The sequence below is a fragment of the Podarcis tiliguerta genome (assembly GCF_965153285.1).
Source record: "Podarcis tiliguerta genome assembly, chromosome: 4".
Lineage (NCBI taxonomy): Eukaryota > Metazoa > Chordata > Lepidosauria > Squamata > Lacertidae > Podarcis > Podarcis tiliguerta.
In genome coordinates this window covers 53,879,873-53,899,041 of record NC_139537.1, presented here as the reverse complement: position 1 = coordinate 53,899,041, position 19,169 = coordinate 53,879,873, and the positions used below count along the sequence as shown (strand labels likewise).

Sequence of the window (19,169 nt, the reverse complement as noted above, 5' to 3'; positions counted from 1 at the left end):
TATCCAACAGTGGACATCAATCCATCAACCTTTAACTCAAAGGAGAAGTGCACTGCAGAAAGGGGCCTGTGGGACAAATGGCTTCAGGTTACTTAAAGCTGTTGGGCCACATCACATGATGTGGAGAGGCAAAGGGGGCAGGGGGAGCGGTGGTGGACCTATGGGAAATCTGGTCCATTCCATGTTATGACAAGTTATGCCAATAATTCAGACTCAGAGCATGATCCAATCCATTCACTGTGAAATGCAAAGAGACACAATTCCATCACCCTTTTTCAAGTGTGAGAGTGTCCATCCTTTTGTCAGTGTGAGATTGAAATGGTTTGCATCAGCTACAGAACCAGTCCTTTATCCAGTATGGTACCTGCTCTCTCTCCCTGTGGCTAATGCAGCTTTGCGGGGATGATTTCAGACTCAAAGCATCATCCATTCACTACCCTATTCTCATACTTGGGGTCAGGGTGCTGGCTGCTTAAATGGGCAATCTGAGGAAAACCCACCATTGGCTCCATTGGCTTTGCCCTCCACACAGCCCAAGTCCCAGCTTGCATCCCCATTTGCCAAAGCAGGGAGCAGGCTTATGCCCTCTCCACTCACCACGAAGGTCCCAGACAGTTTGAATAGCTCTCTCAGGGCCCCAATGAAGCATCCTCCGTCCTGCAATGCCGCCGCATGCAAAAGGTGAGTGGGCTTCTCATACCATGGGGCAGGGCTGTCAAACAATTTCAGCAATATTTTAACTTAAGAGCCCACTCCCCAAGATAGGACACTAGGACCTACAACAAAATGCTACAGCATATCCTCACCTTCTAACAGAAGCACTGTTGTCCAACCAGCTATCCTCTCCAACCAGGACGTACCACTGCCACCCCCACCCCCTCAGTTTTCTGTTTTTCTTTCCCAACTTAAACCGAACTGTATGCATCATGGCTATAGGGAACATTCCGGGGCTGTTTGGGCTATCTATCATATGGAAAATGTACGTTGAGAGGTTACTCTGCATAACAACTGACAGCTGTGCACATTAAGCAGGCCTCATGGAAAACATGCACATAATCCTTTCAGGAAGAGGTCAATATACCTAATCTCCCAGAAAACTTGGGTAATGTGCATATATCAACTAAATATTGCACATTCTCCTACTGTTATGAATATTGAAATTGAAATACTTTATTGTCACTTGTACAACTTGTATACAGTGAGATTACACGAGCACCCCCCACTCAGCTCTGTTGGTCTTAATTCCCCTCGTTTACTAATGCACACCCACCAAACCTGAAAGTCAGTTGCCCTCTTGTTATCTTTTCATTCAGCAGCCTAACAGCCCTCGGATAGAAGCTGTTGTTTACCCTGTTGGTGCGACTAATCATGCTTCTATATCTTCTGCCTAAGGGCAGGAGATCAAGAAAGTGCCGGCCAGGGTATGAATCATCCCTAAGAATTTTCCTCACTCTCCTGAGGCAACGTTCTTCCGCAATTTCATACAGCAGATTCACGGGACAGCTCATAATATGTTTGATCATCTTTCTTTCACGATACTCTGAGGAGATGGAGTCTCTGTTGGGCTTTCTTAACCATCTGGGTTGTATTGATTTTCCAAGTAAGGTCTTCACTGAGATAAAGTCCTAGGAATAATCCCCAACAGGCTTTTAAAAAACAATCTTTGTAATTCTAGTGATCTCTGAACATGCTAATGACTCCTTCAAGTTTCCCAGTGACCCTGTTTTGGTAACCATTTGCAGGTGTTCTCAACTTGCATTTGCTATTAGAGTTCTGCAAAGGATCTCTCACAAATATACGGTGTGCACTCCCTAGTGGCAGAAAATATACTTTAAGTGATCACACCATTAATGCCACCCCACAACACCCTAAACTACTGGTAATTCACAGAGAACTGATATCTATATTACAGCAGAAGGAGGGAAACCTGAAATGCATATTAGTATATTTTTACTTTCTTTGCTTCTACTGCATGTGCATCTTGGGAACTTGTCCATCTCATCTCCTGGCCTGCACTCTCTTAATGAGGGCAAGGTGAACTTTGGTAATACAACACCCTGAGCATGCCACTCCCCCAACTTAATATTTCTAACTTTTATTAGGTATCTGTATAAATCTAAGTATTGTTATTATTGTGCACCCCCTTGTTTCGGTGCCCCTGTGCGGGGGAACCACTCTAAATCCAGTGCTGATAAGGTACAATGTAGGTGGCCATTTGTCCACCAGTTCATAATGAATTGTGATATCCAGCAAAGTATTGTCTTCAGTGGCTTCAGTATGCTTTTCTGAATGTCAACACAGATCAAAATGCTTCTTCCTCCAAAAGGCCCTTTCTTAGAATGGGCATAGCTCCTTTTTTTTACAGCAGGCAGCACTCTAATTGAAGCGTTGTTGGAGAACAGTCCTATAGCTGAAGAACTGGCCTTGTCGCAGTACTGCTTAAAGATGAAGAACGACAAGAAGGAAGAGCAGTCTGGGGCCTTGTAGATGTCCATCAACTGTTGCCACCAGGACAGCAGCCTGAGCCAGCACACAAGTCACCTGGTCATAGTCCTCCCTAATATGGTGAAATGCAGTGTATTCCTATTTACATTCCAGTGGCTATTTATAAATGTGCAAATGTTATGCACTTTGTCTTCCTTTTCGAGATGCATTTCCTCATTCTTGTCCCTGGATAAGGCCCGCAGGAAATTCAGGAAAAGCACAGTGAGAACTATCTACCACCTTTGTTTTCTCATAGACCTAAATTTGCATCTATACATATAAATTAGGATATGCATGTTTTACGCAAATGTGTGTGATGGGCCTGTGCTTGAATCTTTTAAGTACCTCCTTGGGCAGGAATTACAAATGATGCAAATGTTGCTTCTCCACTGGTAATTCAAGTCCTGCTTATGTCCTAGTGCCTTAGAAAGAGAAATCCTTCAGGATGCAGCACAGAAGAGTCACTTCCACACACATCCTCACAAAGGTGGCAGATTGCTAGGGATGGGCAAATCTCTCAAATTCAGATTATCCTTCTACATCAGTGTGCATTTATTTTAAAAATCCTCTTGAATCAGCATTTTAGCATGACTGATTAGTGCTGCCAATATACACATTTTAATGTAATTTTGCCTGATGTACACATTTTTGTGTAAGACCATTTCACTCAATGAAATACATTTTTAATATTATTTTCATCAATATAAGCATTATTTATTATGTACACTATCCACTAGCATATGTACTTTTGTATGCATTACTTATCTGAAGAACTGCACTGCGAAATTCAGAGAAGTGTGAATTCCAAAGGACTGTTGTTTTTCAGCTTGCATATTGCAATGGAAGATAACTGATAGACCCATCTGGCTTAACTGTGAGGTCCTTCCTCAATATGATCCCATCTAGATTGTTCTGCACAGTGGAGATTTCAGCGTGCCAGAAAGAGAGAACAGTGGGCCAGACGCTGGCAGAATGCATAGCTCTTGACGAGTGGTTCACATATTATTCCACAGGGAACATATTCCACAGCATGTTCCAGCACAAGGTGTGTGGATACGTTTCTATATTTCAGGAGCTACACATATTCACACACAGGTTAAAACAGCTTAAACTTGCAGGATCCCAGGAGATATGATAGCCATCTTCAAATATCTCAAGGGCTGTTGCATGGAAGATGGAGCAAGTTTGTTTCTCCTGCTTCAGAAGGTAGAAACTGAACCAATGGATCCAAGTTGCAAGAAAGGAGATTCCAACTAAACATCTGGAAGAACTTTCTGATGGTAAGAGCTGTTCGACAGTGAAGCAGACTCCCTTGGAAGATTGTGAACTCTCCTTCCTTGGAGGTTTTTAAGCAGAAATTAGATGGCCATCTGTAATGGATGCTTTAGCTGAAATGCCTGCATTGCCGGGGGTTGGACAAGATGACCCTCAGGGTACCTTCCAACTCTATGATTCCAAGAACTAGCTCTCTGTACGGTCACTTCAATGCAATAAACTAAACAGGTAGAAAGGGAGAGAAACCATACTTGATATTTCCCAATTTTAATTGACTAGTGATCTAAGAGTGTAGCACAAAAATATGAGGTGGAAAGTGTAAGAAGTTGGAGGATTCCATGAGGAGAGCAAAGAACACAGGAAGAAGAATGCTTCAGCCAAGACCATATAACACCGGTCCTGAAAGACCTACATTGGCTCCCAGCATGCTTCTGGGCGCAATTCAAAGTGTTGGTGCTGACCTTTAAAGTCCTAAATGGCCTGGGCCCAGTATACCTGAAGGAGCGTCTCCACCCCCATGGTTTAGCCTGGATACTGAGGTCCAGCGCCTTCTGGCGGTCCCCTCACTATGAGATGTGAGGTTACAGGGAACCAGGCAGAGAGCATTCTTGGTGGTGGCGCCCGCCCTGTGGAATCCCATCAGATGTCAAGGAAATAAACAACTACCTGACTTTTAGAAGACATCTGAAGGCAGCCCTGTTTAGGAAAGTTTTTAAAGTTTGATATTTTATTCTGTTCTAATATTCTGTTGGGAGCCGCCCAGATTGGCTGGGGAAACTCAGCCAGATGGGCAGGATATGTATGTATGTATGTATGTATGTATGTATGTATGTATGTAGTAGTAACAGTAGTAGTAGTAATATAAAAACAGAAAACCAGTATTTAACAAAAGTGTTGCAGCATTTGCAGAAATCCTTCTCTGAGCCCATGGGAGGGTGAATAGGGAGGCCTGGAGAGACATCATTCTCAGCATTAGGGGACTCCCACTGGGGACAGCGTTTGAGAGTTGGGCAGGGCTGGAATAGCCAATAAGCAAAATAAGCATGTGCTTATGGAACAAGGGAAGGGGTGCACCACAGAAATTTTCCATTGCCAGATTTACCATGGTGCAGCTGAACAACAACCCCCCAACATTATTTAAACAAGTATAGAAAAATAAACATTGTTTTCCATCTTGCTGTAGGTTCTGTTTCGTTTTGAAAAATAAAGTTTTATTGGTTATCTTTTGAATGAAATATATATGGGCACACCAAAATCTTTTAAGTGCTTCCGGTCTCGAAGGTATTAATCCAGCCCTGGAGTTGGGGCAGCACAACTGAAAAGACCCTGTGTCATTATCCATGGCATGACCTACTATGTTCCTGGCTCAGAACTGCAATGAGACTCCAAAACAAGAGGAGCAAGGGCCGACTGCTGTCACTGGTTCTTATACTAATCATGGGTGTGCCCCCACCACAAGAGGTCTGGAGAGCGGCAATATGACAGTAAGCCTTTTCAGCTGTGGCTTCCTGTCTGTGCAATGCTCTCCCCAGGGAGGCTCACCTGGTGCCTTCGTTATATATCTTTAGGGGCCAGGCAAAAATATTTCTCCATAACCAGGCCTTTCCTGATGAAAATTCAATATCCTTCTACATCCCATTAAGGGGGGGGGGTTAATGGTTTGTTTTTGTTTCATGCTGTATTTTGTGTTCCCATTTTGTATTTTTATGCAGTGATCCGGCCTGTGAACTTCGGACGATGGGCGGTATACAAATTAATGAAATAGATAAATAAATCATGAGAGTTGATTGAGACTGAATGGATATCACTTACCCTCCTGACACCATCACAAAAAGAAAAAGAGCAGAAATGGAGCTCAAAAATGAAACCTCCTTCTTGACATATCAGTTGGTTCCATTCTCTCTGACTGAGATGCACACGTTCATAATACAACAGGGAAGTTTGTTATGCACTTAGCATATGTGCAACTCAATTGCTCAGAAATTGGATATTAATGCACTAAGTAGCTAGAAGCTGCTTTTTCTCATTTGGGAGAGATAATGAAGTTAGCTTTGCACTTGGTCATAGTCTGAGAAAAGGACATCTTCCCATTGTCCTGAGGACCAGAAGGAGCACATCTGCATTTCAGATTTCAAGCAGTTTTGAACAAGTCTGAAGTAGAATCCACTGATACTGCTTCCTCATCCCTCTCCTTCCTGTATATGGACCATACCTCCTATCAATACAAGTCATTACCACAAAAGCAATATGAACCGTGAAACAATGACAGGGATAAATAAATAAATAATATTCAGTGACATATCAATACATCAACTTTGAATGAATCACGAAGGAGTTTTCCCCATGTTGAGGCTCATTCATTTCACTGTGAGTGTGCTGACCCCTGCGATTTCCCCAAATGCAGGAAACTCAACTGCATGATTTGTGGTAGCCCTCTATATTGGGTACCCTACTCTACCATATTGGGAGGGTAATTATTCATGTCTAGGACCACTTTTATTGACCTCATTCTTCTCAAGTAGATTTTAACGTATTGGTTTTGTGGAATCATTGCCTTTAAAAATGAGCATATATGAGGGGAGATACCTAGGCCAATGAATCTGCTAAAGTTGTCCTCCTCCTTGCATGAGAAGGTTGCAGGTAAAAAAGAAAAGAAACATTGCCAGATAAACGAGATTGCCAGTTAAAATGTCCTAAGTCTCATTTACCTGTTGCTCAAGATAGGAAAATGCAACACATGGAAGCAGCAGCTTCTTGTGACCACAAAACGGTTGGATTTTTTTGACATAAAAGATATAAGAAATCAACTGAAATGTTGCTACAAAAGTCTGTTGACTTGCATGGTTTCCTGAACCCAACGTCCAGTTCTTGGCTTTTGGGTTTACGAACGGTTATTTCATTGGCCCAATTATTGATAGCTGTTTCACCTCAAGGGGCTCCAACAGGAAGGAGGAGGTCTTCTTGAACCATATAAATTAGCCTTGCCCTTCTGATTTTTGATATCCTGCTGTTTCTCATTGAGCTGTTCATCATCTCATTCAGGTGGGGTAAGTCAAGTGGTTCTCGCGACTGGGAGGCAAGGGATTTGGTTTGATTTTCATTTTAATGCAACTCTACCCACTTCGCAATGCACAAACTGAAATGAGGCTTTTGTTCTAAATTCAGACTTCTGCGAATTTTGTGTTATGCTCTCCAACCAAAAGAAGATGTACGGAAAGTGCACATAGGGGACTTAGAAAGGGAGACCAAAATGCTTTATTAGTTAGGATTGTGTTGCTGGATCAAACCCAAAGTTTATCAAGTCCAGCATCATGGCACATGGCACATTCCTAAACTTCAAAACTTGTTGTGGGGTGGGGTTGTTAGTGATACCCCAGCAGTACATGCACTCCTTCCTATCCCTACTCAGATGTGAATTTTCATTGGTTTGAATCTTGCCACTTGACTAAGCCATTTTCAGTCTCAGCCCTCGCTGATCAACCTTAGAGGAATGATGTCATCATAACTGCACTTTTGGACACTAGAAATGCAATGCAAATGGCGAACAAAAAACTGCCTTTTTTGGCCTTTCTTTATGGAAAAAAGCAGATTGAACCTCTGTTGAGTCACACCTTTGATATGAAATGCTTTAACAGGTCTGAAGATTCTGTGAAGATTTCACATAAAAATGAACTTCAAATGGATCTGGCTGCTGGCACTTATCCTGATCATAGGATTGGCTAGTGTGGCGGATGCCAGGCGTGGCCGTCGCCGAGGCGGCAGCCGAGGTGGTCGACGGGATGGCCGACCCGGTTTTCGCTGGGGCCGCCGCTGGGGCCGCCGCTGGGGCCGAGGCTGAAGAGGTAAGAGACAGATTTTATTTGTTTTCATTTTTAAAAAGAAACAACTAATAGATATCAAGAGCTTATCCTATAGCTGTTCCCGGGGAATGGGGGCTATGCCATAATTTGGTAATACATCTGGGTTGTTTTTTTTTAAAAGTGCTGGTGAAGCACTTGTGCTCTGCTTCTGGACAGTGACGGTGGGGCCCTGAGCACAAATTTCTAAGGGGGCGCAACCAGCTGCCCCCACGTCAGGATCCCTCATTGAGGCCTTTGAGGGTAATCCAGTGGCAGTGCCTCCTTCTTGCGGCAGGCGAAGGGATGCCAGTGCGTGCCCTGCCCCTGGGCCAGGCGTAAGGAAGGGAGGAGGAGGAAGGTGGGAAAGCACTACCAGAGTCATGTGTGTTGCGCCTCGCTGCAAGGACAGGAGAGAGAGGCGACACAGCGGCAGTCCTGCTTTGCGTTTCTCTGCCTTATCTCTGCTACCAGTCGGGGCTAGTTTGCAAGGAGAGACTCCCTTGATTAGATGTCGCTTAGCAAAGGGACTGACTGCGGCCCAGTCTACCATCCCAGGCGCCGGCAACCCACACTATGCCCCTGCTTTAGGAAGCATAATGTAAAGGACTGAGAGCTCGGAAGTCTCCCAATCTCAGCCCCCATCAACATTTATCCCATTTTGAGTAGCACTTTGTTGTGGGTTGTCTACAGATATTATCAAACACCTGCAATCTCTGAGAAAATAATAATCCTGGCCTACCTTCGTCCAAAGTCTCTTGAGAACACACACACACACACTTTATAACTGCTGGGTATTACTAGAACTGGCAGGCTTACGAACCCTGTCTCTGGCCCTCTTTCTACCTTCATGTTTTGCATCAGAGAGGTTGATCTCTCTCAACCCACAACCTCCCATTTGGAAAAATCTACTATGTTTACAATCGTATGGATGCGTTTAACTTAACCCCTGGGTAAAGGAAGGTTCCCTAAATCATTTTGGCCAACTTTTCTCCCACAACATGGGATACAATCCACAGAGGGCAAAGGCTATAGGGATAGCAATAAGATAGCAAGGAAAGGGAATGGAAGAGAAAGAATGAGCAGATGCAATGACACAGGAAATCAATAAAGATGGACTAAGTCATAACTAACTCCATTGATTTGTTTGGGTCTACAACCCTTAGTTGACAACCCAAGCAGGAAGCCATCCAGACAAGACCAAGGATAACCCCCAACTTATCCATAACCAATGAAATTTCTCCCAAGCCCTATTCAGCTTCCAGACAGTTGAAACAGGAATTTTCACCCTCTAAAGCAGATTTCTCTTCTTTTCATTTCAGCAAATTAGAACGAAATGAAGGCATAGACCAGGAACATCCGACAATGGCATCTCTCCAAGACAAAAACAGAAAACAAAATGCTAGCATAGCAGTCGCTTTTCAACATTTCCTGCTCTCTTCCTTGATTCCTGCTTCTTTCCTTGCCATGGAGGTCAGTCTGCACACAACAACTGCAAATCATCTCCTCCCAAAATCTATAAACGTAGCTAATTAGTCTCAGCTCCATAGTATTTTTGCCAACCTTGGCTATTACTCTTGAGAATGTAGAAATGCATTTTATTTCCCTGTTTGCATTATCTTTATGAAACTTTCTTGCGCATTCAGCATATTAAAGCATTGCAAAAAAATAATGATGATGTGTTTCTCTTTTTGATGCTATTGACATTTTTTCACCTTTAAGCTCTTATCTCACAGCAGTGCAAAGTGGCCCAAGTCTCGCAAGACGGAAAACCCGCAAGGCGAAAGGGTTTTCCGTCTTCAGAGGCGCTTCGCAAGACGAATTTCCCTATGGGCTTGCTTCGCAAGACGAAAATTGACGAAAAATTTTGAGGGTTTTTTTCGCTCCCAAACCCCTTTTTCTGAAGCGCTAAGCTGCTAAAAGCCTTTTAGCAGCAAAACTGCTAATCCCTTAAGCCTTAAAAAGCCGTTAATAGCCCTTAAACTGTCAATAGCGCTAATAGCGCTAATCCGCTAATGGGCTTGCTTCACAAGACGAAAAAACCGCAAGACGAAAAGACTCGCGGAACGGATTCTTTTCGTCTTGCGAGGCACCACTGTACAGTCTAGAGCAGGGATAGGCAAACTCGGCCCTCCAGGTGTTTTGGAACTACACTTCCTATCATCCCTGACCACTGGTCCTGCTAGCTAGGGATGATGGGAGTTGTAGGACAAAAACAACTAGAGGGCTGAGTTTGCCTATTCCTGGTATAGATCTTGAGATTATTTTTCTCCTGGATTAGCTGGTGTTACAAGCTCCTCATCCAACAGTGCACATCCATCCATCAACCTTTAACTCAAAGGAGAGATGCACTGCAGAAAGGGGCCTGTGGGACAAATGGCTTCAGGTGACTTAAAGCCAGGGGTCTGCAACCCGCGGCTCCGGAGCCGCATGTGGCTCATTTACACCTTTGCTGCGGCTCCGGGGCAGATACTAGCAAGGGGAGGAGGTGCATTGTGCGCCCCGACACTCCCCACTGTGGCGGGCGCTGTACTGGCTGTGACGTTGCATGGGGCGGTGCATGCGTTAGTCACACACCGTCCCGACGTCACCTTCCCGCCCGCCCGCTACATTGTAAGGGGCATGTACGCTGGTCACTGTTTTGAAGGGGAGTGAAGAACACACGCACACACAAAGGTAACTTGCTAATTTAGATGTTTATTTCTATGAGGAGGAGTAATTCTGAGGGGTCAAACAAAGAAATAATAAAAAAAGTTATTTTTATAATGATGAGTTTTGCGGCTCCCAGTTTTTTTTTTCTTCAGAAACTGGTCCAACTGGCTCTTTTTGTCTTAAATGTTGCAGACCCCCTGCTTAAAGCTGTTGGGCCACATCACATGATGCGGAGAGGCAAAGGGGGAAGGGGAGCTGTGGTTGACCTATGGGAAATTGTCCAATCCAAGTTATGCCAATCATTCAGACTCATAGCATCATCCAATCCATTCACTGTGAAATGCAAAGAGACACAATTCCATCACCCTTTTTCAAGTGTGAGAGTGTCCATCCTTTTGTCAGTGTGAGATTGAAATGGTTTGCATCAGCTACAGAACCAGTCCTTTATCCAGTATGGTACCTGCTCTCTCTCCCTGTGGCTAATGCAGCTTTGTGGGGATGATTTCAGACTCAAAGCATCATCCATTCACTACCCTGTTCTCATACTTGGGGTCAGGGTGCTGGCTGCTTAAATGGGCAATCTGAGGAAAACCCACCATTGGCTCCATTGGCTTCGCCCTCCACACTGCCCAAGTCCCAGCTTGCATCCCCATTTGCCAAAGCAGGGAGCAGGCTTATGCCCTCTCCGCCCACCAGGAAGGTCCCAGACAGTTTGAATATCTCTCTCAGGGCCCCAATGAAGCATCCTCCATCCTGCAATGCCGCCGCACGCAAAAGGTGAGTGGGCTTCTCATACCATGGGGCAGGGCTATCAAACAATTTCAGAAATATTTTAACTTAAGAGCCCACTCCCCAAGATAGGACAATAGGACCTACAACAAAATGCTACAGCATATCCTCACCTTCTAACAGAAGCACTGTTGTCCAGCCAGCTATCCTCTTCAACCAGGACGTACCACTGCCACCCCCACCCCCTTCAGTTTTCTGTTTTTCTTTCCCAACTTAAACCGAACTGTATGCATCATGGCTATAGGGAACATTCTGGGGCTGTTTGGGCTATCTATCGTACGGAAAATGTACGTTGAGAGGTTACTCTGCATAACAACTGACAGCTGTGCACATTAAGCAGGCCTCATGGAAAACATGCACATAATCCTTTCAGGAAGAGGTCAATATACCTAATCTCCCAGAAAACTTGGGTAATGTGCATATATCAACTAAATATTGCACATTCTCCTACTGTTATGAATATTGAGATTGAAATACTTTCTTGTCACTTGTACAACTTGTACAGTGAGATTACATGAGCACCCCCCACTCAGCTCTGTTGGTCTTAATTCACCTCGTTTACTAACGCACACCCACCAAACCCGAAAGTCAGTTGCCCTGTTGTTATCTTTTCATTCAGCAGCCTAACAGCCCTCGGATAGAAGCTGTTATTTACCCTTTTGGTGTGCTTCTATATCTTCTGCCTGAGGGCAGGAGATCAAGAAAGTGCCGGCCAGGGTATGAATCATCCCTAAGAATTTTCCTCACTCTCCTGAGGCAACGTTCTTCTGCAATTTCATACAGCAGATTCACGGGACAGCCCATAATATCTTGTGCTGTATTCACCACCCTCTGTAGGCACTTCCTATCAGTTTATGTCAAACAGCATACCACACCGTGATGCAGTATGAAAGGACACTTTCTATTGTGGACCAGTAGAAGGAGATCATCAAATGTTGATTGACAGCTTTCTTTAGCAATACTCTGAGGAGATGGCGTCTCTGTTGGGCTTTCTTAACTATCTGGGTTGTATTGATTTTCCAAGTAAGGTCTTCACTGAGATAAACTCCTAGGAATAATCCCCAACAGGCTTTTAAAAAACAATCTTTGTAATTGTAGTGATCTCTGAACATGTTAATGACTACTTCAAGTTTCCCAGTGACCCTGTTTTAGTAACCATTTGCTGGTATTCTCAACTTGCATTTGCTATTAGAGTTCTGCAAAGGCTCTCTCACAAATATACGGTATGCACTCCCTAGTGGCGGAAAATGTACTTTAAGTGATCACACCATTAATCCCACCCCAAAACACCCTAAATTAATTCACAGAGAACTGATATCTATATACAGCAGGAAGGAAACCAGAAATGCATATTAGTATATTTTTACTTTCTTTGCTTCTACTGCATGTGCATCTTGGGAACTTGTCCATCTCATCTCCTGGCCTGCACTCTCTTAATGAGGGCAAGGTGAACTTTGGTAATACAACACCCTGAGCATGCCACTCCCCCAACTTAATATTTCTAACTTTGATTAGGTATCTGTATAAATCTAAGTATTATAATTATTTTGCACCCCCTTGGTTCAGTGTCCCTGTGGACAACATAGGTGGCTGTTTGTCCACCATTTTATAATGAATTGTGATACCCAGCAAAGTAATGTCTTCAGTGGCTTCAATATGCTTTTCTGAATGTCAACACAGACCAAAATGCTTCTTAGAGGAACACCCCTTTTCTTAGAATGGGCATAGCTGTGGCTCCCTGTCTGTGCAATGCTCTCCCCAGGGAGGCTCACCTGGTGCCTTCATTACATATATTTAGGGGCCAGGCAAAAAGTTTTCTCCATAGCCAGGCCTTTCCTGATGAAAATTCAACATCCTTCTACATCCCAGTAAGGGGGGGGGGTTAATGGTTTGCTTTTGTTTCATGCTGTATTTTGTGTTCCCATTTTGTATTTTTATGGAGTGAACCGGCCTGTGATGGGCAGTATACATATTAATTAAATAGATAAATAAATCATGAGATTTGATGGAGACTCAATGGATATCAGTTACCCTCCTGACACCATCACAAAAAGGAAAAGAGCAGAAATGGAGCTCAGAAATGAAACCTCCTTCTTGACATATCAGTTGGTTCCATTCTCTCTGACTGAGATGCTCACGTTCAGAATACAACAGGGAAGCTTGTTATGCACTTAGCATACGTGCAACTCAATTGCTCAGAAATTGGATATTAATGCACCAAGTACTCCCCTTGAGCTAGAAGCTGCTATTTCTCATTTGGGAGGAGATAATGAAGTTAGCATACACACTTGGTCATAGTATGAGAAAAGGACATGTTCCTATTCCCTGAGGACCAGAAGGAGCACATCTGCATTTCAGATTTTAAGCAGTTTTGAACAAGTCTGAAGTAGAATCCACAGATACTGCTTACTCATCCCTCTCCTTCCAGTTTATGGACCATACTTCCTATCAAAACAGGTCATTACCACAAAAGCAATATGAACCATGAAACAATGACAGGAATAAATATTCAGTGACATATCAATACATCATCTTTGAATGAATCACAAAGGGGGTTTTCCCATGTTGAGGCTCATCCATTTCACTGTGAGTGTGCTGACCCCTGCGATTTTCCCAAGTTCTGGAAAATCAACTGCATGATTTGTGGTAGCCCTCCGTATTGGGAGGGTAATTATTCATGTCTAGGGCCACTTTTATTGTCCTCATTCTTTTAAGTGAGGTGTGTGTGTGTGTGTGTGTGTGTGTGTGTAGCACTTGAGGTCTTGTTTAATTGATACTTTTATCTTTGGGTCTAATGTTTTGTGTTATTTCTTACTTTTATTATGTCAGTCACATTGAGACACTTGTACATAGTGACAAATAAATATAATAAATACACACATTCTGTTCTAAAGGGACAGAAATTACTGAGCTCCTAAAAAAATCTCTTCCTTGTAGTGACTACAGAAAAATTACAGACCTTAAAAAAAAAAAGCCCAGTCTGAAATATAAACCTTGCCCAGCACCATCAAAAGCCTTCTCAAGTAGATATTCAAATATTGGTTTTGTGGAAACATTGCTTTAAAAATGAGCATATATGAGGGGGATACCTTTAAAAATGAGCATATATGAGAGGGATACACAATGAATCTGCTAAAGTTGTCCTCCTCCTTGCATGAGAAAGTTGCAGGTAAAAAAGAAAAGAAACATTGCCAGATAAACGAGATTGCCAGTTAAAATGTCCTAAGTCTCATTTACCTGTTGCTCAAGATAGGAAAATGCAACACATGGAAGCAGCAGCTTCTTGTGACCACAAAACGGTTGGATTTTTTTGACATAAAAGATATAAGAAATCAACTGAAATGTTGCTACAAAAGTCTGTTGACTTGCATGGTTTCCTGAACCCAACGTCCAGTTGTTGGCTTTTGGGTTTACTAACGGTTCTTTCATTGGCCCAATTATTGATAGCTGTTTCACCTCAAGGGGCTCCAACAGGAAGGAGGAGGTCTTCTTGAACCATATAAATTAGCCTTGCCCTTCTGATTTTTGATATCCTGCTGTTTCTCATTGAGCTGTTCATCATCTCATTCAGGTGGGGTAAGTCAAGTGGTTCTCGCGACTGGGAGGCAAGGGATTTGGTTTGATTTTCATTTTAATGCAACTCTACCCACTTCACAATACACAAACTGAAATGAGGCTTTTGTTCTAAATTCAGCCTTCTGTGAATTTTGTGTTACCCTCTCCAACCAAAAGAAGATGTGCAGAAAGTGCACATAAGGGGCTTAGAAAGTCAGACAATTGTGAAAATAGCAGACCAAAATGCATTCTTAGGGAATATTGCTTGGAAAAATGTGTACATGAGGTAAGCTGCATACAAAAAAGGGGGATGTTAGGAGAAATTCTGATGAATCTTCATGCAAACTTATAAGAAAATTCAAAGTTGATGGCACAATACAGCAAACTGAATCTGAGATTGTCGAAATGAGAAATTGAGAGACTCTGAAACTGACAGGTTCATCCATCTCTAACTGGTGTGTGAGAGTGTGAATGCACATGAATGGAGTTGGAGTCTTTTGATTTCCATGAGCCAGTTGAATTGAGTTCTGGCCTGCAGAAAGAGCCTGGGAGAGCCAGGTTTCCTCATGCTTTGCAAATATACCATGCTCGCTATGATATCTTTGCCGATAAGACACAGCTGCTTAAGTGTTTGTGCCTGTTGATGAATTTTTATCTTGTAGTTTATTCCTCCATTCAAGTACATTTATCTTGTATTTCTACCTGTTTCCTTCCCTTTATTTGTGTAACTTTGCTGCTCAAGTTCATTAATATCCTCTCTGATGCAGCAGGAAACAGAAAGATTCAGAACTTTATTAGTTAGGATTGCCTTGCTGGATCAAACCCAAACTTTATCAAGTCCAGCATCATAACAAATGACACATTCATAAGCTTTGAAACATGGGGGGGGGGGGGGTTAGTGATACCATAAGGAGTACATGCACCTACTCAGATGTGAATTTTCATTGGTTTGAATCTTGCCACTTGAGCAAGCCATCTTCAGTCTCAGCCCTCACAATGTGGGAGATAATAATACTGATTTACCTTAGAGGAATGATGTCATCACAGCAGCACTTTTGGACACCAGAAATGCTATACAAATGTCAAACCAAACACTGCCATTTTGGGCCTTTCTTTATGGGGAAAAAAAGCAGATTGAACCTCTGTTGAGTCACACCTTTGATATGAAATGCTTTAACAGGGCTGAAGATTCTGTGAAGATTTCAGATAAAAATGAACTTCAAATGGATCTGGCTGCTGGCACTTATCCTGATCGTAGGATTGGCTAGTGTGGCGGATGCCAGGCGTGGACGGGGAGGTGGACGAGGCCGCCGAGGTGGCTTTCGACGAGGCTTTCGCCGAGGTTGGCGCTGGGGCCGCCGCTGGGGCCGAGGCTGAGGAGGTAAGCAACAGGTTTTATTTGTTTTCATTTAAAAAACCCCAAAACTAATAGATATCAAGAGCTTATTCTCCAGCTGTTCCCAGGGAATGGGGGGATATGCCATACATTTGGTAATACATCTGGGTTTTTTTAAAAAAGTGCTGCCCTAGCCAAGTTTAAGGTGAAGCACTTGTGCTCTGCTTCTGGACAGTGACGGTGGGGCCCTGAGCACAAATTTCTAAGGGGGCGCAACCAGCTGCCCCCACGTCAGGCTCCCTCATTGAGGCCTTCGAGGCTAATGCAGTGGCAGTGCCTCCTTCTTGTGGCAGGCGAAGGGATGCCTTGTGTGCGTGCCCTGCCCCTGGGCCAGGCGTAGGAAGGCGGGAAAGCACTACCAGAGTCATGTGTGTTGCGCCTCGCTGCAAGGACAGGAGACTGAGGCAACACAGCGGCAGTCCTGTTTTGCGTTTCTCTGCCTTATCTCTGCTACCAGTCGGGGCTAGTTTGCAAGGAGAGACTCCCTTGATTAGATGTCGCTTAGCAAAGGGACTGACTGCGGCCCAGTCTACCATCCCAGGCGCCGGCAACCCACACTATGCCCCTGCTTTAGGAAGCATAATGTAAAGGACTGAGAGCTCGGAAGTCTCCCAATCTCAGCCCCCATCAACATTTATCTCATTTTGAGTAGCACTTAGTTGTGGGTTCTCTACAGATATTATCAAACACCTGCAATCTCTGAGAAAAGAATAATCCTGACCTACCTTGGTCCAAAGTCTCTTGAGAACACACACACACACACACACACACTTTGTAACTGCTGGGTGTTACTAGAACTGGCAGCCTTACGAACCCTGTCTCTGCCCCTCTTTCTACCATTTTGCATGACAAGTGTAATCCTCCTTCCCCCTTTCCTTCATGTTTTGCATCAGAGAGGTTGATCTCTCTCAACCCACAACCCCCCATTTGGAAAGATCTACTATGTTTACAATCGTATGGATGCGTTTAACTTAACCCCTGGGTAAAGGAAGGTTCCCTAAATCATTTTGGCTAACTTTTCTCCCACAACATGGGATACAATCCACAGAGGGCAAAGGCTATAGGGATAGCAAGAAGATAGCAAGGAAAGGGAATGGAAGAGAAAGAATGAGCAGATGCAAGGACACAGGAAATCAATAGAGCTGGACTAAGTCATAACTAACTTCAGTCCATTGATTTCTTTGGGTCTACATCCCTTAGTTGACAACCCAAGTAGGAAGCCATCCAGACAAGACCAAGGATAACCCCCAACTTATCCATAACCAATGAAATTTCTCCCAAGCCCTATTCAGCTTCCAGACAGTTGAAACAGGTATTTTCACCCTCTAAAGCAGATTTCTCTTCTTTCATTTCAGCAAATTAGAACGAAATGAAGGCACAGACCAGGAACATCCGACAACGGCATCCCTCCAAGACAAAAACAGAAAACAAAACGCTAGCATAGCAGTCACTTTCTTCATTTCCTGCTCTCTATCACGAATTTCTGCTTCTTTCCTTGCCAGGGGGGTCAGTCTGCACACAACAACTGCAAATCATCTCCCCCCCCCCGCCAAAAAAAGCTTTAAACCAGCATAGGCAAACTCGGCCCTCCAGATGTTTTGGACTACAACTCCCATCATCCCTAGCTAACAGGACCAGTGGTCAGGGATACTGACCAAAACATCAGGAGCGCCGAGTTTGCCTATGTCTGCTATAAATGTAGCTAATTAGTCTCAGCTCCATAGTAATTTTTGCCAACCTTTGCTATTACTCTTGAGAATGTGGAAATGCATTTTATTTCCCACTGTTCGCTTTATCTTTATGAAACTTTCTTGCGCATTCAGCATAATAAAGCATTGCAAAAAAAATAATGATGTCACATGTTTCTCTTTTTGATGCACTTGACATTTTTTCACCTTTAATCTCTTATCTCACAGCAGTGCAAAGTGGCACAAGTCTATTATTCAAGTAGGCTGGATATCTAGCAATATATTTTACAACAATAATACAGTCTAGAGCTTGAGATTATTTTTGGCCACACTCACAGAATCATAAACTAGGGATTCAGCTACATTAGTAAAGAAAAAGGCATTTTAAAAGTGCTATAACACTGTGACACCAGATGGCAATGTAGAGTTCTGTCTTTCGCCAATGTGAGATTTACAATGTGTTTTCCTGAAATGTTTTTTAATGTGTCTAGATCCAGCCTAGCTGGCCTATACTCCTTCTAGGTATATCTCCCATCCAACAGTGGACATTCATCCATCAACCTTTAACTCAAAGGTGCACTGCAGAAAGGTACCTGTGCGACAAATGGGTTCAGGTGACTTAAGGCTGTTGGGCCACATCACATGATATGGAGAGGCAAAGAGGGCAGGGGGAGCTGTGGTGGACCTATGGGAAATCGTCCAATCCAAGTTATGACAATCATTCAGACTCAGAGCATCATCCAATCCATTCACTATGAAATCCAAAGAGACACAATTCCACCATTCTTTCTCGAGTGTGAGAGTGTCCATCAAGACGTGTCAGTGTGAAATTGAAATGGTTTGCATCAGCTACAGAACCAGTCCTTTATCCAGTATGGTACCTGCTTATCTCTCCTTGTGGCTAATGCAGCTTTGGGGTGGGTGTGATTTAAATGCGTATAATAGCACCAAGAGATAGCTAGTGCTCTCTCTCAGCACCACACGGGGTGTCCATGGGTCTGCGTGGCTGCTTTTAAGGAAAGTAAAAGACACCCAGAATTCCAATTATGGTTCTTGTGTACCACAAGTGTGTTCATACACATTTATTTCAGTTTTGGGTTCTTTCGTGGGAGTCTATACTGCTGCTAATATTTGCAGAGGACAACACCATCTACACAACATCCTGGGAGCTGTGGAGACTAGTCCACTGGGGGAAAAGGATACTGCCACACCAATCTCATTCTGCTCCCAGCCAGCCTTCATCTGTGTGCCTTCCTACTTACAACCAGTCCAAGGGGCGGTACAGCCTTGGGGAATGTACATATATTGACTGTATTTTGTACATTCTTCCACCATTATGCATAATTCCAAGAGGCTTTTAAAAAAATAATCTACAAGCCTCTGATTATGTTAATAACGCATTCCTGCTTCCCAGCAACCTTGTTTTGGCAACTACAGTGGTACTTCGGGTTAAGTACTTAATTCATTCCGGAGGTCCATTCTTAACCTGAAACT

General features: G+C 43.5%; 1 protein-coding gene across 8 annotated transcripts in view; it reads left to right on the top strand.

The window, feature by feature from the left end:
- The window catches only part of LOC310676781 (trefoil factor 3-like), a 30,209-nt gene extending 12,411 nt beyond the window's left edge, over positions 1-17,798 (top strand). For 2 of the 8 annotated variants that reach the window (XR_014510737.1, XR_014510738.1), the window contains exons 2-3: positions 7,395-7,601; positions 8,918-9,251. Coding sequence is in view for 1 of the 8 variants with exons in the window: in XM_083438911.1 (XP_083295037.1) it covers positions 17,343-17,350 (8 nt within the window). In the remaining 7 variants the exon portion in view is untranslated. Of the gene's footprint in view, positions 1-7,394; positions 7,602-8,917; positions 9,252-14,576; positions 14,613-15,771; positions 15,973-17,342 lie in introns of those variants that run through there. The other 6 variants (XR_014510734.1, XM_083438911.1, XR_014510735.1 and 3 more) reach the window with 5 other exon arrangements.
- The last annotated feature ends 1,371 nt before the right edge of the window (positions 17,799-19,169 follow it).